Below are 22,361 nucleotides of genomic sequence, written 5' to 3'. Positions count from 1 at the left end.
CCTGGCCATAATAGGCCTTCTGCTAGGGATGAGACAAACATTTGAAGCAGGAGAGGCACAACTATTCGAGCAACCCTGCTCAGACTGCTGCAAACAGAATGAAGGCACCCAGCGCCTGCCTTGAGCACCCCCCCACCCTGACTCTGCTTGTACCTCCAGCCCTCTGTTAGCTGCTACCTTGTACCCGCTACCATGCTTTTGCCACAGAAACACCCTTCCCCACCATCTGAAGAGTTTTCCTAGTACCTTGTCTCAAAAAGTCTCCATTTTGCCTTGGAAAGTGTTATAATGCAAGACTGATCATGAAGGCCACAGTAGAATGGAATTGTACACTGGCTTTTGTATACTAGTACGAACAAAAAGAGAAGTTCCCGCCATCTAGTCAGCCATCTCTGGAGAATATAAGCACCCTACTTCCCACCCACTTTCAATCTAAACAAAGTCCCACAATACACCTAACTGAATGGCTATGCAGAGTGTATAGGCTATTTCAGGCCTCCTCAACCTTTCTGGGCTGGTGGGAACAGTTGGAATTTGGACAGAATGTTGTGGGCACTCTCACAAAATGGGGAGCTTGCCGATTCATAAAATGGAAGCTTCTGGGCAATCAAGCTTCTTTTTCGGAAGCTTCCTCCCAGGACCATCCCTTCTTTTCTAAAGTCTTCAACACCCAAGTCTTTAACTGACTAGACACACCAGCCCTTCACTCTCAACCTCTCTCAGGATTTTTGAGTTGTGCGCCTTTTCCTCTGCAGTCCTTTATTCTTTCATTCTCACTCCCTATGCTTGTGAGCTCCTCTCTGCTCCCCCCCCCCGCATCCTGGGATTATTGGCCCTCCTCTCCTGGGTTCAGACGAGCCTAAGCAGAAGGATAGGCAATAACCCCTTCCTCCTCCTCCTCCTCCTCCTCCTCCTTGTCAAACCTCCTTTCCCACATTTTTCTCAGTTCTACTGCAACTTATCACCATTGCTTCCTGAGTACCTTATGAGGCACTCCTTTACCCAGACATAATGATCCCAGTTATGCCCACTTAGCTCCTTTGTATTTTGATGAACGTGCTAGTAGGACCAGGCTCCACCGGACTGACATTGGGCTGTTCTCTGGCGGATTAGAGCCAGGTTCAGACTGTGAAGAGTTTTCCCCTAGCACATGGTTTGAGCTAAATTCCCCCCAAACAGTCATGTTCCAGAAGGGCTTATTTCATGAACACAGGGAAGTAAGTTTGCCGGTGTGTTTGGAGATATGTATCCTGAGCAACTGTGATAATACTGAGGACAAAAAACACTTTACCTTTTGGAAAGGGAATTAGTTAGCAGATGGCAGAAGGGCTAGACCAAGATAGGAGGGTCTCAGAAAGCCTCTCCTGCCTCCTTCAGGGATGTGATGCTAGCAATCTCTCTTGTGGCTAGAGATCATGGGGATGACTACAAACCTCATGATCCCCTGCAGGAAATGATGTTGTAAGCAGCCTTTACAACCTATGAAAGGTGTTGGACCTCTCTCATGTTTCTGTACTCAGGGTACATTTTTGGTTTTGTTCCTGGACTGACCTCTTGGTCTTAAGAACTTCCATGTACAGAGGCAGTATACCCATGGGGGATGACCAACAGGACACACACACCCCATCCATTTTCTGTCTGTGAATCCTCAGAGAAATCTAGCTGTCTAGAAACAGAATACTTGATGTTGGTCTGAGCAAGTAAAGTAAACCTTGAGTTTTAAGGCTGACACATGCAATCTGTATGATCCTGAAACTCCCAGATGATGCTCCATTATTTATTTTAGCCTCACCTCTTCCCAGCAAATGTCAGGGAGGCTCCCAATACACATTTTCAGCCCATTCTCTGTAACTATGTGGGTAAGGCTGATAGTGGCTTCAGACTTCCTAAACAAGCAAAATGCCATCGTCCCATTCTACACCATCAAAGTTCTTACTTTCCTGATCCTAATTAGAAGAAGAGCCCCCCCCATGCCCCCACTCCCTGCATGTCCAGAGAGGAAGCACGTGTGCTGTCTCTTGGACCAGCAGCATCCAAGTTAGCAGCAAGAACAGATCCATCCTTTTAGTTCAGGCCACATGTCTCTTTGACTATTTGCCTCTGTTGTCACAGCCCACAACCTCCACTGACTGATTGGCCTGTTCTTTCTCACACACCTGGAGTGACCCTGGCAATGCTTAATGGGAGAAAGCGGGTCCAAGGCAGGGAAATAAAGAAAATAAAAAGGCCACAGTGCGGCGGGTGAAGGAACACTTATAAGCTGCTTTTCTGGGCCACATCCACCCAAGGCAGCAAACAAAATAGCATTATAAAAAGATGTAATATTTGAGTACATTTTGAAAATTAAAAACAATGCATCAGCCAGTATAAAAATCATTTCCAGAGCTAAAGCAATAAAACATCAATCACAAAGCAGCATGACCAATAAACACATCGGTTAATTGCCATCCGTTTCCAAAGCCTTTTGAAATACCACTGCTGACCAACAACATTCCTTGGGTGGGAGTTCCATAAGGTGGAGGACATTATCAGGTGAGAAGATCTACTGTCTTCCAATCTGACAGATCTTAAGGGCCGGCCAATGAATAGGGCCTCCAGTGCTAACCTTAAAGAGAGCCAGTGTGGTCTAGTGGCGAGAGTGTTGGACTGGGAGTCGGGAGATCTGGGTTCTAGTCCCCACTTGGCCATGGAAGCTCACTGGGTGACTTTGGGCCAGTCACAGACTCTCAGCCCAACCTACCTCACAGGGTTGTTGTTGTGAGGCTAAAATGGAGAGGAGGAGGAGGAGTAGGTACAGGAATACAGGAATTATGTAGAAAAAAAAGGTGGGATATAAATATAATAAATAAATAAATAAACAAACAAACAGCACAGGCAGGGTCGCAGGGGCACAGGTGGTCCTCCAAAGAACCTGGTCCCAAACTGTTTACGTCTTTAAAAGTCAAAACCAGCACTTTGAACTGGGCCTGGATAGGCACCAGTAACCAGTGCCACTGCTACAGCATCAGACCAACATGTTCTGACTATGTTAGAACATTAAATAAACAAACAAACAAACAAACATGGCCCCACTGAGCGCATGAGCAGCCGCATTCTGCACTGGCAAGTTTTTGGGTCACCATCAAAGGCAGCCCCAAGTAGAGTTCATTCCAGTAGTCTAATCTGGATGTTACTAGTCTGGACAGCCTAGCTACACTTATCCATGCACTGATAACCTCTCGTCTGAATTACTGCAATGCCTTATACATGGGGCTGCCTTTGAAAATGGTCCGGAAACTTCAGCTAGTCCAAAATAGGTCAGTGAGATTGTTAACAAGGACTGGCTGACGTGATCATATTATGCCAGTACTTTTCCATCTGCACCGACTCCCAGTCCATGTCCAGGCTTGATTGCTGGTATGAACATTCAGAGCCCTAAACAGCCTGGGGCCAGGTTATCTGAAGGATTGCCTCTTCCCATATGTACCTGCCCAGACCCTAAGATCATCCTCAGGTCTCCTTTTCTGGGAGCCCCTGCCAAAGGAAGTGAGGTGGGTGGCTACCAAAAAGAGGGCCTTTTCTGCTGTGGCACCCCAGTTGTGGAATTAACTTCCCAGAGATGCTAACCTTTGTGCTCTTTCTGGTGCCAGGTGAAGACCTTTTCATTTTCCCAGGCATTTTAGGGTGCAATCCTATGGAGATTGTAGTCAGCTTCCAAACTTGAAGGCCGATGACTATCCAATGCAGAGCAGCTGGAGCACAGAGATGGTCCTCGCTTCTATGCTCTGGCTGCCTTGCATGTTTGGCTGGACAGGCAATTTCACGTGTCTAGCTGGGGAGCTTTGGAGCAAGAGAGGCCACGCTGTGTGTAGGAAGTTGCGTAACGCGGCTTCTGTCATCTCCTCCACTCCCTGCCACCAGGACCATCCCCTTTTCCTCATCTCCATCCTCCATTTCCAAGCACAGAGACATAGCTGGCATGGAGAGAACCACACTGGCTATGAGGGGGCAGGGGAGGGCAGTTTCTGGGAGCCCTGGCTCCGACCTCGGTTCCCAGAAACCAAAAAATGCTGTGGCCCTCTAGACACGGTCTAGTGGCCATAGGATTGCTCCCTCCATCTTTTAGTTCTGTTGTTTAAAATCTGTCACTGTATTTTAAATATTTGCATTACTGCTAGGTTTTATCTTGGTTTTTACTTTTATACTGTAGTTTCAAACTTTTATAATGCATTTTATGTAGTATTTTATAGTTTTAATTTTGTCAACTGCCCAGAGAGCTTTGGCTGTTGGGTGGTGTAGAAATGTAATAAAGGCTAGGCCTGCTTTCTCTAGGTAAGGTTGCAACTGGCATACCAGCCTAAGCTGGTAAAAGGCACCCCTGGCAACTGCCACCACCAATGTTTCTACAAGCAGTGCAGAGTCTAAAAGAAACCCCAGACTGTGACATTGGTCCATCAGGAGGAGTACAACCCCATCCAGTTGTACCCCTCTACCCAGATCAGCCAGTTTCCCTACTCACAGCACCTCCATCTTATCCAGCCACATTCACCTCAAAATTGCCTCCAGACTCTTGTTCCAGAGTTCCACAGCCTCCCAAGAGATTTGCAGGTGGAAAACTGAGGTAGAGTTACAGTACATGTCATCAGCATATCAATTGACACCACAGTCCAAGCACACAGCCCCACCCCCAGGTTTCATGTAGAAGTTAAAAAGCACTGGAGACAAGATGGAACCCTGCAGCACCCCATATGCCAAAGGCCAAGGGTGGAACAGAAGTTCCCCAGAACTATCTTCTGGGACCACTCCTCCAGGAAGGACTGGAGCCACCTCAAGATGGTGCCTCCCAAGCTCAACCCAGCCAGGTGCCCCAGATAGGTACCATGATCAATGGAATTGAAAACCGCCAAGAGGTCCAGGAAAACTCCTTGGTCGGCACTCTCCTAATCCATTAGCTGGTGCAAGTCACCCACCAGGGCAACCACAGATGTTGCCATCCTGAAACTGGGCCTGAAACCAGATTGGAATGGATCCAAAGAATTAGATTCCTCCAAGTCTGAGTGGATTTGAGAGACCACCGCTGTGCCGTGTGTGTGTGTGTGTGTGTGTGACTAATATGAATATTCTCTTTCAGGTATCAACATGTCTCTGGCTAGCTTTGCAATGTTCATTCCTGTTGAATAGGTTTGGTTGGCTTAAACCGTTGATAATAGTGAGCATTTGGTAAACTTCGGCTCCAGAAGAAAAGCAAAAATGGAATTCTGGGTAGGCAGAAATGTTCGAAGTTGATCCTTTTGTTATTACTAAATTGGACATGAGGAACATACTACTGCCCCCCCACACGCACTTTACCCCACACTTTGCTCTCCCTCCCAGCAGAGTTCTTGTTTTGACATTTGGCCTGCATTTATACCATATGCCTGCAGCAATCCTTAATGCTGTGGCAGACAGACAGACTCCCCTCTGGGCCATGAAGCCAGTGTTTTTGACAGCAAGTGAGTCCTCTCTGCTAGAAAGTTTCCACAAAACACGAGTTTTTTTTTTTTTAATAGTACATTGAAAAATATTATTGTAACCTGAGTCTAGCAGATTGGAATTCATGTAAGCAGAAGCCCAGGGCTTGCAAACCCACCAAGATGCCCAGGGCAACACATCACATAGTTTTTTTGTTATCCTGCCTGTCATTACTCTGGTGCATTAGCGTTCATTTGGCCTCCAATCCCCCCTTTCCTTAAACTCCAAATGCCCTTCATGAATAGAAAAGACGATGTTGAATTGCATTTCCAGTTTAAGAGCTGACAATTTGGGGGTTTCTCTTTTCCATCGAATCCTGAAACTGTATCATTGCTTTGCCTCTATCTTTAAAAAAAAGAAAGAAGGGGTGGGGGAGAGCCATCATGTTCAGTTGTGTCATCAGCAGCAAGCTGTTATTTGCAAGATTCTGGGGCAGGGGATATACTGCCTATTCATCACTTGCGAGTTAAGATCTGGAACACAACAAACATAATGAACATAAAATATATGATCAAATTGGAAGAAAATGTTAAAATACTAAAACTTCAAACCAGATTCTTAGATCCGGATGGGCAAACTTCAAGCTAGTCAGATCTAGTTTTTTACTGGAACCTCAAGATCCACCAACCCAAGATCCAAGGTGCAAATGGCATACGCTTAGAATTAAATAATACAGTGGGGGTGTTCCGACGATCATAGGGGTAAAAGAAGCTAGCGGGGCTTCTCCCTCTGCTCCTGTGCATGCAGTGCACATCAGTTGTTTGCATAATTACCTGTGCTCCAGCGCGGGTTGGCGTGTCATCCAAACGTTGCGCGTGGCCCAGCGAGGGTGGCTTTGTACTCACCCTAAAACCCCTACTGCAAGTAATGGCTTGTAGGGTGGGCACAAAGCCACCTCTGTCACACCCCACACCGTGTTCGGACAATACACCAACCCATGCTGCAGTGAGGGTAATTATGCAAATGACAGGTGCATGTGCACAGGACCGGGCGGGGAGCCACAATGGCTTTTTTTACCCCTGTGATTGTCCGAACCCAGGCTCTCTCTCTCAACATATTCTGAGCCAAGGGATTTATTTTCAGTACCAGAACTGAACTGACATCCCTTTCACATAAAAGCCACTCCTGATCATTCCAAGTTTTCTTCATTTCAGCAGCCATCTTTAGGTACACAAAGTGATTTCAGTGTCGCTATTGCCAAACGATTGGGAGTGGGAAACTCTTGCCAATCTACTGTAAATCACCCAGAGATCCATCCCTTCTGACCACCCCTATGTTAGTTTACCCTGGATGATAATGAAGTTATGTTACTGCTCTCTTTTTAAAATTCTCTATACATTTTCTATGCATTTTGTATTTTCTGTTTTATTGGTTGCTTTATCTCTATGGTATAGCATGATTACAAAACAAAACATAATAGAGTGAGTCTGGTGCAATGAACAGAATGTTGGATTTAGACCAGGGAGACATGGATTAAAATCCCTGCTCAGCCATGTAACTCTCTCGGTGACCTTTGGCTAGTCATGATTTCTCAACCTAATCTTCCTCACAGGGTCGTTGTGAGGTCAAAATGGGAGGGGGAACCATGCTTGCTGCTCTGAGTTTCTTGAAGGAAGGGCAGGATAAAGTGTGTTGATAGATAACAAGAGATAATGCACAACTGCCCAAGCACTGTGCCAACCCTCTCTTTTCAAGACTATTCTTGTGTGTGCGTGTGTGTGGGAGGTGCAGTATAGCATGAAGTGGTAAGACATGGGAAGGGCTTGGCTACAAGTGAATAGCCTGTCCAGTCCCAGTGTGCTTAAACAGCTGGTGGGGGAGCCTTATATTAGGGAAGCCTCTCTGCTCTCTATTCTCTCTGAATTGCACTCCAAGCATTGGACTGTGGCTGGATTGTATCCACTGAGATTATTTTTGTATTTTGTATTGTTTAAATATTTTGGATTGCTTATGTATTAAACCATCCCCTCTGTTCTTTGGTCCAACTGATTGTTTTGTTCTCTCTTTGAGGTATGGCAGAAAATAGTATCCTAGTGGGAAAAGTTATGATTCAGAGTTTTCTCAGGAATGTTAAGACGGAAGGGAGCCACCCTCCCAAGGGTGCTAAGCACTTGCTTAACACCATTTGTGAGGACTGCTGGAGTCTTCACACTGCAGTTGTCACTTTTGCCCTGGAGGTTTACGCTATAGAAATTTGCTGGCCAAATGGCTTTAAATTTCTTTCTATGGGCTTCTCATCTTACACTTTGCCTGCTGGCCTCTCCAAACATGACCTACAGACATTTGCTGAAATAACAGCTTTTTGTTATTGACATGCTTTTAAAAAATGCCTCTGTAAAACAACGTGATGGTGCACTAAATTCTCTGTCTCCTGCCTTCAGTGATACTACTTCAGATATATATAGTATTAGTTTGATAGTTTTCAAAATGCTTCACTTAAGCAGTTATTTTTCAAATCACTCCTGTGAAATCCAGGTTAGACCAATTAGATATCTAGATGAATTATTTGGATGAAGAATATCAAGAGATTGTAGAATTATTCAAAATCGTTTTGTAGCTGTGCTCGGACATCACAATGAACTATGGTTTAGCATGGCTGGAATGAGCCACAGTGAAACTTGGGCTCATGCACTCCCTTTGTCCTTCAGTGTGGCTACAAGGAGATTGGAGAGTTCACTTCTGTTTTTGATTAACAGTTGAAGTTGACTTGATTCAAATGATAGTTACCATTAACCACAGTTTGTTGGGTCCAAAACAAAACAACAAAATCAAAAACAGAATGGAAAGCTCTGAACTCCTCACAGTCCTTCTGGAAGGGAGATGGGTAGCACGAAGGCCTACAGCTTGCTGAGGCTCATGAATCATGATAAATGAATACAGCCAATATTAGCCCATCACTAGAAATCAGCAGTAGCTCCAATGATAATGGAATGGTTGATCAAGGTGTTGGCAATTGTAGAAATGACTAACACAGACCAAAAATGGATCTTCATTATATTGAACTTCAGAATGGCCGCTGGAATTAACTGAAAAGGATTGTTATCCTGCACCCTAAGCTGCAAAGTTCTGAATGAAATACTTCAATGGCTATTCTCTGCCGTTTGTTTAATATGTCCCCATCAAAGCCAGTATTTTACCTGTCACCAAACTAGTATACAGAAATCTCTATTTGCTTAGAGAACTTACAAACACCCATGAGATCACCAGTGTGGCAGAGTGAACACAGTGGGAAAACTTGGTTTCAAATCCCTACTCTCCCATGAAGCTCACTTGATAATTTTGGACCACTTTCTCTGTCAGCCTAGCCTACCTCAAAGGGCTATTTTGAGGATTGGGCAGGAGCAGTGGGGGCTGGTGGCTCTAATGTCAGTGGGGCAGCGTTTCTGCTCCAGGTTACAGTCAGAACCAATCAGAACTCTAAAGGAGCTATCCAAGATGCTTTGCAATGTGTGGATTAAGGCTACCTTCATACCTAAGATAGTTCCCTTAGAGCTCTGACTGAAACTTGGAGTGGATTCACTGCCCCACTGGCATCGGAGCCACCAGCCTCCATTAGGCAGGAGGCACATGGGGCCAGGTCACATGATCCAGCAGCCCACCATGGCTTATTAAGCAACAGTGAGCTGTGGTGTGTTTGGGCGGCCATTCTGAATATTCTAGCCACAACTGGTTTGTCAGCTTGTCTGAACCCAGTGAAGATGGGTTGTTGGCACAGTTAACAAGCCACCCACAAACCTGAAACAGCCACGGTGGCTTATTTTCCCTACTTGCACGTGCCAGCCGCAAGCCGTCTAATTAGCATAATTACACTCACCAGGCATGGGTTGTCATGATGTTCAGAGCTGGTGGGGGTAGCTGGCTGGTTTACAACGCACCCTGAAACCCATGGCTTATTCTAGGATCGCTGGGTGGGTTGTAAATCACCACAACCTGCCATCCTTGCTGGGTTCAGAGGTCACAACAACCTGAACCCGATGAGGATAATTACACTATTTACGGAACATGAGATCTGCCCTATGAGTTATGGGTGGTTGGTTAAGCATGCCAACATTCCACCCTTGCCAGGTTTGGATGACACAACATGCTACAATCATGGGGTGAATATTCAAAAGTTGCCCAGCACGTGTGGCAATCCACTGTAGCTTACATGAGCCATGGTGAGCTGTGGTGATCGTGAGACCCAGGTCAATACGTACATATGGCACTTTGAACTCCTTTGAGGGACAAAAACATAATCAGGGCTTCTTTGGGGAAGAATCTTTTGCTACTGAGGAGAGACAGAAGCAGAGCATTTTTTTTTTTAAATGGGCTTTATAGAATTTAACTGGCATTTATAATGGACTCCATTTCACTGTATTCCTCCCCCATTAGTTGTTCCAGTCCAGAACTGAACTGAACTAGAATAAAACAGAATCGCCCTTCTTGGGTCAGAAAATCAAACTCCCTCCTGCACTTTCGCATCTTCTATCTCCAGTGACTGCCTGGAAGAAACAACCAAGAGTCTCCTGGGGCCTTAAAGACTAACAAAACAAATGATGACAGAGCTTGACTTGACTTGAGAGACACTTGCGAATGTAACCAGGCTGAGGATGGGGAAGGGCAAGGGAAGAGGCTCTGCGTTCCATTGGGCAACGAGAGTGCTCTGGATCGCCCAGGGAGCACAGGATTGGTCCAGGGAGCGGCCTCATTTGCATTTTGTTAACCATATGAGCCCCGGGGAAGGGTTCGGGGGAGGCGAAGGAGAAGTGCAGCCAGGGGCAAAGAGGGGCAGACGGCAGCAAACTTCATAGCAGAGGCTGCTTGGAGAGCAAGGCGGGCGGGCGGATGCAAGCTTTCGTGTGGCTTCTGATCCATAGAGAGCCTGTGGAAGTGGGGCTTTGGCGTGTATATTTGGGTAGAGGCGTCATGGCCAGCCGTCGTCTCCTGCTTGCTTCCCTGCTCCGCTATCTCTCCCTCCCGGGCTTGCTCTGCGAGACCGTCCGATACAGCGCCTATGAAGAGAAACCTCCCGGCACCATAATCGGAGTGCTAGCAGAGGACCTGCAGCGGTTTGGTTCCGCCGTCGACGGGGCCCCCGGTAGCTTCCGCCTGGTGAAGCAGTCGGGCAACAGCTCGCTGGTGCGGGTGCGCGAGCGGGACGGGCAGCTGAGCGTGGGCGCCGAGCGGCTGGACCGGGAGCAGCTGTGCGGGCAGTCGGAGGAGCCGTGCGTGGTGGCCTTCGACGTGGTGAGCCTGGGCGGGCCACCGCGCGGCTCCTCCTCGCCCCAGCCGCCGCCGCAGCAGTACCGCCTGGTGCACGTGGAGCTGGAGGTGCGCGACATCAACGACCACGCGCCGCGCTTCCCGCAGCCCCTCATCGCCCTGGAGGTGTCGGAGAGCGCCGCGCCGGGCACCCGCCTGCCGCTCGACCTGGCGCACGACCTGGACGTGGGCTCCAACGGCATCCAGAGCTTCGCCGTCTCGCCCAACAGCCACTTCGGCCTGGAGGCGCAGAGCCGCGCCGACGGCCTCAAGTGCGCCGAGCTGGTGCTGCTGGCCGAGCTGGACCGCGAGGCGCAGGCCGCCTACCGCCTGGAGCTGGTGGCCAAGGACGGCGGCAGCCCGGCGCGCTCGGGCACGGCCACGGTCAGCGTGCGGGTGCTGGACGCCAACGACAACGCGCCCGCCTTCCCGCGCGGCGCGCTGCTGAGCGTCGAGCTGCCCGAGGACGCGCCGCCGGGCGCGCTGCTCGTCGACCTGGACGCCTCGGACCCGGACGAGGGCGCCAACGGGCAGCTGCGCTACGCCTGGGGCAGCCAGGTGCCGGCCGAGGCGCGCCGCCTCTTCGGCCTCGACCCGCTCTCGGGCCGCCTCAGCCTGCAGGGCGCCGTCGACTACGAGCTGCAGCGCGCCTACGAGCTCGACGTGCAGGCCAGCGACCGCGGCGCCAGCCCGCTGGCGGCCAGCTGCAAGGTGGTGGTGCGCCTGCTCGACGTCAACGACAACGCGCCCGCCGTGGCCATCAGCGCGCTCAGCGGCGCCGAGGCCGGGCCCGCGCCCGCGCCCGCGCCCGCGGCCCCCGCCGTGGCCTACGTGAGCGAGGCGGCGCCGGCCGAGAGCCTGGTGGCGCTGGTCAGCACGTCGGACAGCGACGCGGGCGCCAACGGCCAGGTGCGCTGCGCCCTGCTGGCCGCGCCCCACGAGCCCTTCGCGCTGCAGCGCGCCTACGACGCCAGCTACGTGGTGCTCACCACCGGCGCCCTGGACCGCGAGCGCGTGGCCGAGTACAACCTGACGGTGGTGGCCGAGGACCTGGGCTCGCCGCCGGCCAAGACCGTGCGCCGGCTCACCGTGCGCCTCCGCGACGAGAACGACAACGCGCCGCGCTTCGCCCAGGCGCGCTACGAGGTGGCCGTGCCGGAGAACAACCCGCCCGGCGCCTACCTGGCCGCCGTCCTCGCCTCCGACCCGGACCTGGGCGCCAACGGCAAGGTCACCTACAGTCTGTTAGAGAAGCCGGTCCCTGGCTCCCCGGCTCCGTCCAGCCTGATCGCTGTGGATCCCCACAGTGGCGTCATGCGAGCCCTGCAGTCGCTGGACTACGAGCAGCAGCTGCAGCTGGAAGTTGGAATCGAAGCCTGTGACGGGGGCACCCCGCAGCTGTGCCAGCAGGCCCGGGTTGGGGTCACCGTCGAAGATCAGAATGACAACCCACCTCAAATCACCTCCCCGTCGCTGATCAACGGCTCCGCGGACCTGCCGCTGCCCCTCAGCGCTCCTGTCGGTTTCCTGATTGCTCGAGTTGCAGCCAGGGATGCCGACGATGGCCCCAACGCCGAGCTGTCCTTCTCCATCCTGGGGGTCAAGCCCAAGTTTTTCGCTATCCATCCGCAGACAGGAGAGCTCTTTCTGAGGCAGAAGCTTCAGGGAGGCACCTCGTCGGAAACGGCTTTTCTCTTGGTGGTTGCCGTGGAGGACGGCGGAAGGCCTCCCCTGACTTGTACAGCCACGCTGCGGCTTATTCTCACAGACACACTACCCTCTAGCGTGGAGATTGTGGCTATGCAGCCCGCGGCTGCTGCGGAAGCGCCCTTGAATCTCTCTGCCGTGTTGATCGCGGTGCTGGCGGGAGGCTGCGGCTTGTTGCTGGTTGCCATCCTCCTAGTGGGGGGCTCCACCTGCATGAGTAGGAAGAGCCTCTTTGGAGGGATGCCCCATAAGCTGAAAGAATACAAGGTGGGGGGGCGTATGCCGGCGACAGAGCAGCCTGCCCCTGGACATGTGGACGCCATCAGCACAGATTCGGATTTGAGGGCTGCTGCCTCTGGGGCTGAAGAAAGCAGTGGAGATCCCTTGTCTGTGACAGAGGGGAACATCCCCAGCTCCACCTCTCAGGTTCTTGAACTCTTCTTGATTGGGGATTGCCCTGAAATGTTTCAGTGGTGTTTAGCCCATCAGAAATACTAAAGTTATATTTAAAGTCTGTAAACGTAGGAGTGGGCAGTCCCTTCACCTTGAAAATGTGCTTGTTCCTCTAGTCTCGCAGCTTCCGTGGGTTTCTGCAGTTGGAACGGCAGCTCCTTGAATTAATTTAAGAGCTTTTTGTGACCTGTCTTTCAGCAAACAGTGTGCAACCTGCCTGTAAGCCCAAGGTTGCCCCAAAGTTTCCATTCCACTTGCTAAGACCTCCCTTGCCCCATTATTCTTTCGTGTGCCACCAGCAAAGAGGCTCTGATTCAGGGGTGGGCAGACTTTAAGCTTATGGGATCTACTTTGCTGTCCACTAGAACCCTGAGCCAGGTGCAAAATAGTGGTGCAAAGAAGGCAGACATAGAATTACAGAACAACGTGCCTCTAGTCTGAACACACGCTCAGCCCAGGACTTCGTTTTCAGTACCATAACTGGAGTTCAGACTCAGAACATTTTGCACACAAACATACTATCCCACTTTTCACTCCCCCGCCCCGTGTGATTTCAGCAGCTTAATTTAGGAGGAAAACAGGCATTTTCTCTTCATAATCTATGGGGAGTTGGAAACGATTGCTGATCTACTGCAGATCACCTGGAGATCTACTTTCTGCCCATGCCTGTCCTAACTAACTCTTCTCTGACAAATTATGGATCACTTCAGCTCCCATGGGAGGGGTTTAGATAAATCTAGTTTGAACACTTTTAGCCAGAGCCTGGGTAGAGAGCATCATTCGCCACCTAGTTGAAGGCAAATAACTTAGTTTTAAGATGATCTAATCTCATTTAAGTCAGGGGAGTAAATCCAACATATGTCTTACTTAGAGTTGGCCCATTGAAATTAATGGAACTTAAGTGATCCATGATTCATTTCAATGGATCAAGTCTAACTAGGATTTATGTTGGATTTTACCCACCTTGATCTTAAAAGGATTTGAGTTCTTGTAGAAGTCCTTAAATAGATCACTTCTGGAGAATGGCAACTCCAAAGCAGGGAACAGTGGTACTTCTTTATTTCCTAAACTGTATTTGTTTATAGATAGTCTACAAGTGAGTTTCTAAGACCTGGTTTCTAAGACCTGAGATAAACTGAATTAAACTTCAAATAGGATAACTAGAAGAAATAGATATCTCTGGTTTCAGGTTGTTTGCACTTCTTTTAAGAAGAGTACTGTGAAACAATGTAACATTGTAAAGTTAAGCAGCTAATTGTTTCAAGGTCAAATTGGCTTTCTGCAGAACGCTTCATTAGGGGGTGGGGGAAGGAGAGGAGGCAGTGCTAGATTTGATTTGATTTAATTAGATTAGAGATAATTTTTACAAAATATTTCAGATAAAGAAACAATTGGAGGATAGGGTTGCCAATGGACCAGAACCTCCCCCACCCCCTCCAGCTTGCCTGCTTTTGTGTCTTTAACAGCTTGCTATACAGACATCAGCAGGGAAAGTTTTTCATAGCAATAATCTATCAGCTGCTGATTCCTGCCTGTCAAGGTTCTGTTAAAGAGACAGCTTTAGGGAAGGCTGAAGGCTGGCAATCCTAGTTCAGGGCTTTTCTAGAATGTTCATTATGTCAGTAATTGAGCATTTGTCACACAGTTGTTGTGTAGGATCCAAACAAGCAGGGCCAGCCCAAGACATTTTGCTGCCTGAGTCAGAGCAGCAAATGGTGCCTGCCTCTCCCCCAATTCAAGCAGCAAAAGGAACTAATGATGTCTGTGCGCTAGTGCTATTGATGTTGTACTAGCACACAGTAGCGCAACATGAATAGCACTAGTGTATGAACACCCTTGGATCCTTCCCTCAGTACACATGGTCAGAGAAGTTATTTTGGCTCCTGAGGCAGAAAATCACACGAGCACATCTCCTGCCTCCCTGGCAGTAAAATGTACAACCACCAGCACCACAACACATTAAATAGTTAACAAATTTGTTGTCCTTTCATGACACCCAAATAGTGGTAGACAGACAGATTTCTTTGAGGTTGTCAGCAATACGAACATATTTCCCAGCACTTAAACCACATTATTTTGTCCCTGGGGAAATGCCATTTCCCCCTCCTTAATTGTGAGTACAGTGACGGTCACGTATTTGCAAGTGTCATGGACTGATTGTGCCTGTGGTATCATCAGTAACGAGAGATGCACATCCCTTCTCCTCTCTGTGTGCCATTTTCTAAGCAGACTGACCACTCTTCTGCTCTGTTAGATGAGCATGGAAGTGCTTTTGTTAGTCCCTTTTCTTTTTAAAGACCACCCTTCCATTGGAATAATGCTTGGCCATTCAGGATCTCTGGTGTTGATGTAATGTAATTTTATTTGTGTTGTTTGGAGACTGTCCACTGGCCCTGTCCACTGAAACACAGATCTACCTGTCTTCTTTTTAGAAACTGTGAAATCAAATCTCCACGGAAAGGCTCTCTCTCAGTCCCACTCCCTTCCATTATGTATGCCCTTCTTTTTCCATGTAGTCGATAATGCCTGTTATCCTAAGCATGTTAGTTAGGAGCACATCCCACTTAATTTAATAGTTTGGAATTCGCTGATATAAGTATCGCATTATGCTGATGTAAGTGTTACATTCTGCTGTAAGAAAATTCCAAATCTACAGCAAGAATAATAACTGTATAAATGTGTTAAGTACATTTATGTACATGCGTTGTAGAAGTAGGGAGAAGAGAGACTGAGATATGTGTTTGAGTCCCATCCCAGAATTCTCAAAGCCCCACTCAGACACTCTTATTTTTAAGCAGACATCAGCTATGTGACTATAGATTAATTTATATCTGCAGGTATGAGGACTAGAAACCTACTGCATTTCTGAAAGAAAGTTTAGATTCTAAGGAGTCCATATTTGAGGCATAGAACCTTTTGTAAGAAGCAGTGGTGGGTGTCATAGGATTGAGAGGGTCATCTATCCCAGCGATGTTGTCTTATTATACCTTGAGTTATTGTGTCATTTTTAAAAATCTTTAAAAATTAAACTGTAATGTGTATTTTTGCTTCTCTTTGACAGGTCCAAGTTCTCATTCCTTTTCAGCCCACATCTGTGTGGGAGGGGGGCCAATCAGCTTCAAGCTTCAGGTAACCATAACACTTTGTTTAGAATGGCTTCTTCATCCCCTTTCCTCTTCTTTCCAGCTTTGGCAAAACACTCCTGGGGATGACTGCATGTTTCCTGCTTGTACTTGCAAGAGATTTGGTTGGTTTAAAGCAAAGTGGCTTTAGGGGGAGGTGAGAATGAAGAAGGGACATGAGAGTGGTGTGTGTATGTGTTCGCACACTTAAGCCTTTTACCACCTGTGGTTTTCTCCGCTCCAGGTTGCTCCCTAGTGGCTTTCCCCCTACAAGGTTCAAAATATGTTTTGAAACCCCAGTGGGGAGAAAAGTGGTTTGGGAAGGAGAATATGAGAAAGGGTAGGTGGGCAAAAGGGTCAAGCACCCCATCCTTTTCCTGCCATATCTAAATTTTCTCTGCCTGGCAATAAAATAATAGTAATAATAATAGTAATAGTAATAATAACAATAGGCCTTGGGCCTGGGGTACACATATGTAATGTCTAGTTTGCCAATTCATACAAATACAGTTGTAAGATCCTATGATAATATAGGATGGTTTTATTTGCAATAAAATTGACTGACTATTCGCAAAATATAGGTTTAAAGTTTTCTGGTCCAAGTGTGAGCTGCTTCCTCCTCCTCCTTGCTCCCTCTACCTGCTATGATTATACTTTTAGCAAAGGTAATGGCTGGGCTGCTGCCTGGTCCTCTACTCCTTTCCCTACCTTCAGGAACAGTCTACCTGAGCAGTGAGCACTTGGCATTTCAGCAGCAGTACCCTTAATGGGACCCAACCATTCCTGATTCTCCCTAGGCTTTACCAAGCATTCTCACCAGAGATCAGTTCAGGTATAATACCTGTTTTAGACTTTATATTTTTATCTTGTTGTCTATATATAATCTTGCCTAGAAGATTGAAGTCATTCCCTCTCATTCCCCCTGTGGGGGAAAAGCATCTGGGTGAGCAATTTTGATAGGAAAAGTGGTCAGCAGGGAAATGGTAAATCACCAGCTGCCATTCCTTCATTCCCAATTATAGCCTCCACCATCACCTTCGTGTTAAACAAAACAGCACAAACAGCCCTCCAAGTCACATCTAGGCCTTATCCCCCAGGATTATGGCAAGGAGCTCCTGTACTCCTTTCCTCGCTCTTGTAATGGTTTAGATCAGGGATGGGCAACTGTTTTGCCCCCGAGGGCTGCGTGCGATAATGGGCGTGCAGCCTTTGGGGGTCGGGGGCTGCATACATGTGTGCACACATCTGTACACAGTTGGACATGTGCACACAGGTGAACAGACACTTCCCCCAGCCCCCTTTCAAACACACACTCGTCCATGGACACACACATAAACACTCATCTCACACACACCCAGCAATCTCAGGTGCATTGGGATCACTCTGGTTAAAACCTCTCCCCCATGCAGTAGCAGGGCTGATAATGATGGCTGTTTCCCCGCTGCTTATAGCAGCGGGGAAACAGAAACACCCATCTTGGCTGCATCGGGATTGCTGCAGTGGCATGACGGTAAAGCCTCCTCTGGATCCCGATCAGGATTGCTGTCCTGATGCTGCTAATAATGGCAGTGCTGGAACAGCAGTCTCTCCCCCGCTGCATTTTCTAGGCTGCGAGAAAAAGTGGTTAGGGTACCCCAGGGCTGCTTGGGGGAGTGACTAAGGGTCTCATACAACCTGTGGTTTGCCCATATGTGGTTTAGATCATAATCCTTAAATATTGTTTTTGATAACAGAGATTAAGAATGTCGTGTTCTTGTCTATTGTGGCAACTAAACTAACAATCTCCCTCCCCCTTCAGAACCCATTCAGCTCCAGATCAACTGAGTGTGAAAGACAGTGGGAAAGGAGATAGTGAATGTAATGATAGTGACTCTGATGTTAGCAGAGAGGGATTGAAGAAGGCCTCAACGGAAAAGATTGGGAAGCAAGGTGGTAAGTTGAGAAATCAGCAGCACATGCTTACTTGCAAGTAAGCCCTCTATAGTAAGATACTTAGGATTGTAGCTTATTTTGCATGTTTTTAGTAATACAAGTTCGTTAACCTGGTGCTTTCAAAAATAAGGGTGAATTCAGACAATGTCCACATTCAGACACAGCGCTAAACTGTTTTAAAATTGTTCACATTTAGTGTTACGTGAACGAGCCTCAGGCTCATGTGCTTCCTCTTCCCCTCCTCATGTGAAAACATGAGGAAGAATCTGAAAACATCTATTTCCATTTTCAATTAACCACAGTTTCTCATTTAATCTGAGCTAGGTCAAACAAACTATGGGTCAAACTTGTCTGAACTGAGCTGGGTTAAACTTGTCTGAACAAGCCAACTTCAAATCATGGTTTATGATCCTGGCTTGTTTGGATAAACCACAGTTAAAACTAACTGTAGTTCTCAGTTCAAACAAAACAACAAATTGCAGCTAATTGAAAATGGAAGTGGATGCTTATTATCTACTCACAGGCACACTGGAGGAAGAGCGGTGAGGAGCAGGCTGATGCCTGTGACTGCCTTGTGCTGGCTTGGTTATTTGATACCTTTGTCACAGAGCAGCTATCAAAGGTAAACTTTTAGCTTGGTTGTCTGTGGTGTGATAAGCTGTAGCTATTACACAATTGCTTATTGGTGCATTATTAATTTTCAAAGGGTTACCCAAATCTCAGTCATGTGTCACATTTTTGGTTCTGTTATTGCACTGTGATGTGCCTGGTTTTGTTTTAGGGCACTGTACAGATTAGCAAAAAACCAGTTAACTGTGGAATCCTTCAAGTATTATTCCAATAGCTCCTTTTTATTATTTTCATTCACCAACTTAATTCCAACTGCTTTTTTTCACCTTTGTAACAACTCACAAAAGCAATGTATGATCATTTTACTATTCACTCTAATAGTGAGCTCAGCTGCTTGAGTGCCAATAGGATTGGAACTAAATGGGGCCTCTGATTAACAAAATAAAGGTATCTGCAGATGTGAGTCATGGAGAAGTTTAAAAAAGAACATTAAAAACCCAGCCCAGGCTTGCTTGAGATTCTAGTATCCTGGTGAAAGGCATGGCCAGAACCCTGAACAGGAGAACTCCTGTTATGGGGTGAGGATATACTGCAACCTTTTGTTGCAGGTCCAGTTTGTCTCTTCATTATACACAAAGTTGCAATCCATTTAAGTAACTTGTACAAATGGTTATCAATATTTTTCTAGAATGGGTGGCCCTCCAGATGTTGGTGGACTGCAGTTCCCATCAGCCATAACCAGTGGTGACCCAGTGGTGAGAGATGATGGGAATTGTAGTCCAAAAAATCTGGAGGGCCACACATTCCCCATTCCTGATATAGAATAAACAGCCAGCTCCAGAGTTGCTAGGTTGCCACATAAGAGATCTGTATCTTTTAAGGGCCTGGCATCACTGACTCTACTGAGGTGCTTGCTGAGCTTCTCCCCTGCCAATGCTAAGCGGTTATTGAGGGAGACAGATGCTAACATCGCAGAAGAATCTAGTTTGCTGCATTTCAGCCCTGCACAGCCCAATATGGAGCCTCTGAGTCCTTAACTTCAGCATGCTTGTTGTCAAAACAGAACTTGATGATCTGGTTCCCAGACAGACAAAGGCAGGAAGCCATGCAGTTATTTCAGCTGAGGACCAGTTTGTTCTCTGTGCTCTGGATATGACAGGGTTGGACAAAAAGAAGTGAAGGAAAAACTTAAATATAGTTTTGCACAATGGAAGATTTGATACCAATTCTTAGTTTAATATAGAAACCAAAGCCTGGTTTAGGGTCACGTATTTGAATCATGATCATCCTTTGCTTATGAATTCGGTTGAGTCTGGCTGCCACAAAACAGTCTGAGAAACTTTTGAATCTCAAAGGGGTAGCTTAGGTGCCTATGCAGCTCTGTGAGTTGGGAGCGTTTTTGAGGGTTTCCTCCTGAGAGGTATTCCTTAGGTCCCTGTTTTTTGGTGGTGGTGGGGCTTTCTCCCATTTTGGGGCTCCTTTTAAAATGTGATGAACTTCTGCATACCTTAGGATTGCCCCCAACATTCAGAACCTTCCCTTTTGTTCATGGGTGGTACCATTTTGGTTACAAAGTTGGCATCACAGGCTGGTCAAGTTCAGCATTTTACTCCTTCTAATGCTCCAGCTGAAGTTCAGGTAATGGCCTTGCTGGACTTTATTCTTTTCCTCTCCCATGTGAACACATGCATGCACAGTCCAGTTTCCCCTATTTTGGGGGCCCCTTGGCCCAGTTTTCTTTCTTTTATTTTCTCTTTTTAATGTACTTCTGCAAATCTCAGGGTTCCCCCAAGCCTGCTGATACCTCCCTCTTATATATGGGTGGTGCATCTTTTGGCTACATAAGTATCAGCATTCACCCTATGAACTTGAGAAGCAGAGGGAATGATAGTTCTATGTGCATTTGAACACTGATTGTTGCTTGGTGCTGGTGGGAAGACAGGTACAGGGCATCTCTGTAATGACCATGGCGCTGGGCTTTTAAAGGTTCGTGTCTGTGCTCAAAATCATGACCTAGCCTCAGCAGTCATTGTAAGCACATACGGTATATAGAGAGTGCTCTTAGTATGTATTGGATATTATTGAAAACAAATTATTAGATTTGAGAGGTTATTGCATAATACTTGAGAAAGAGAAGCCATGGGCATTTGGCAAACATTAAGAGCAAACTAAATATTGCATGGAAGGAATCCCCAACATATTTATAAAATGAAAAGCAGTCTTAGGAGGCTGCAGCTTTCAGTGGAGGAGCAGCAGCCGGGTGCTAATGGTGCTGAAGGCTTTCCCCACCAGCCATTTTCCTGCTCAACATTGCCCCCAAGTTGTTTCTCCCCTGCGGGGTTCCAGCTCCATGTTGACACGAGTAAGACTTTTGGTGATGTAGAACAGAAAAATGTGCAGCTGTTATGCAGCCGCAGCTTCCTTCATTCAAAACTACACCCTCCTGAGGCTGCTTTTCCTTAAATAAACTTTGGAACTTTGTTACACAGACTTGCATGTTAGTGTCTTGTTGGTTCCCTAATGTTTGGCAGAATGTTTAAGAATATATATATATATATATATATATATATATAAATAATATAAATATAATCTGTTCCCAAGAAATATAACATCAATACATTGCTTCTTTACCAGCGACCGCAGCCTTTGCCAAAGGAACATCTTGCAGAGACACCAGGAACTACAGCGGCTTGCATGCCCACCTGTCTTTGAGAACCAAACATTTTCCATTTCATTATGAACATGGGGGTACAATGTTGTATTCTGCATCCCAGAATTTTAGACATCTTCCTCAACTGACGAACACTCATTGTCATCCTGAGTTTCCGACACAAAGTGAAGCCTGTTCTCCCACTCAGACTGAAAGACTACAGGGTGACTATGAAAGCATGCTTAATGGCAGCACAGCCCTGACTATTTCTTCAAGGCAGTGCGAGGAATTAAACTACTGTCCACAGAACTCTTTATCCACTAATATCTCTGAAATAGCAACATCATTTTGACAGAGTAAAATAAAAATCTCCCATCGTGAGCCCTGGGCGCCAATGCACATGATCCAGCCAAAGTCAAGCGTTTTAAGGCCCACTGATTTTAATGAGGGAATTGTGCATGTACCCATTGAAATAACTGGGAATTAAGCATGCTTGACATTAGCTCTATCGTGTCCTATGTTTTGTGAAAAGTGATGCCTAAGGGAAATCCAGAAATGTAAATAGGTCCTTTAAGTTATGGAGCAAGAAATCAAAGTGTAGACCAATATTTCTTTCCCTATTCTTTATTTTACCAGAGACTTTATGTGTAAAGAACTTACAAGTGAGCACAGTTTTTCTTGTTAAAGATAGAGGCTAAAGTCTATGCTTATATATTTTTTAAATAATTTACACACCAAATAAAAAGATAAAATATATGACTGTCTCAAATGTTGTGTGTGTACCTGTGGCTGGTCTTTTTCCTTTGAAATTTTAAAACTTTTTTTTAATCCAAAAAACCTCTGTTGTTTAATAAACCCAAATTTAGAAAGCAGTCTAAAACTGAAGAACTATCCCCCCCCCCAAAAGATGGCGTGACAAAATCTGTAGAAGAAATTTAGGGGAATGGCTGCAGCCCAGCAGTAGAGCATGTGCTTTGCATGCAGAAAGCCCCTGGTTCAATCCCTGGCATCTTCAGGTAGGGCTGGAAAAACTGCCTGAAAACCTGGAAGGCCAATGCCAGTTTGTGTTGACAATACTGGGCCAGATTCCTAAATTCCTGTGGTAATGGACATAAGAGAGCTTAATCTCTTGTTTCTGTTCAGTGCCAGTTTATGATTGCTCAGAGTAACACTGAATGCATTACTCACTAGATGAC

General features: G+C 46.9%; 1 protein-coding gene across 1 annotated transcript; it reads left to right on the top strand.

Moving 5' to 3' along the window:
- The first annotated feature begins 9,799 nt into the window (after positions 1–9,799).
- On the top strand, positions 9,800–21,930 carry LOC146350405 (protocadherin-8-like). Its single transcript, XM_084841844.1, has 4 exons — positions 9,800–12,864; positions 15,953–16,020; positions 17,812–17,945; positions 21,150–21,930. Exons 1-4 carry the CDS (start codon positions 10,315–10,317, stop codon positions 21,515–21,517), a joined length of 3,120 nt encoding a protein of 1,039 aa, XP_084697970.1. The 5' UTR covers positions 9,800–10,314; the 3' UTR covers positions 21,518–21,930.
- Positions 21,931–22,361: the final 431 nt, after the last annotated feature.

The sequence above is a fragment of the Heloderma suspectum genome, chromosome 3, assembly GCF_057233095.1.
Source record: "Heloderma suspectum isolate Gila_16-S chromosome 3, 16-S_ref, whole genome shotgun sequence".
NCBI classification, from domain to species: Eukaryota; Metazoa; Chordata; class Lepidosauria; order Squamata; family Helodermatidae; genus Heloderma; species Heloderma suspectum.
Note: the sequence above shows the minus strand (reverse complement) of the source record. Positions and strands in the feature narration are given on the sequence as shown.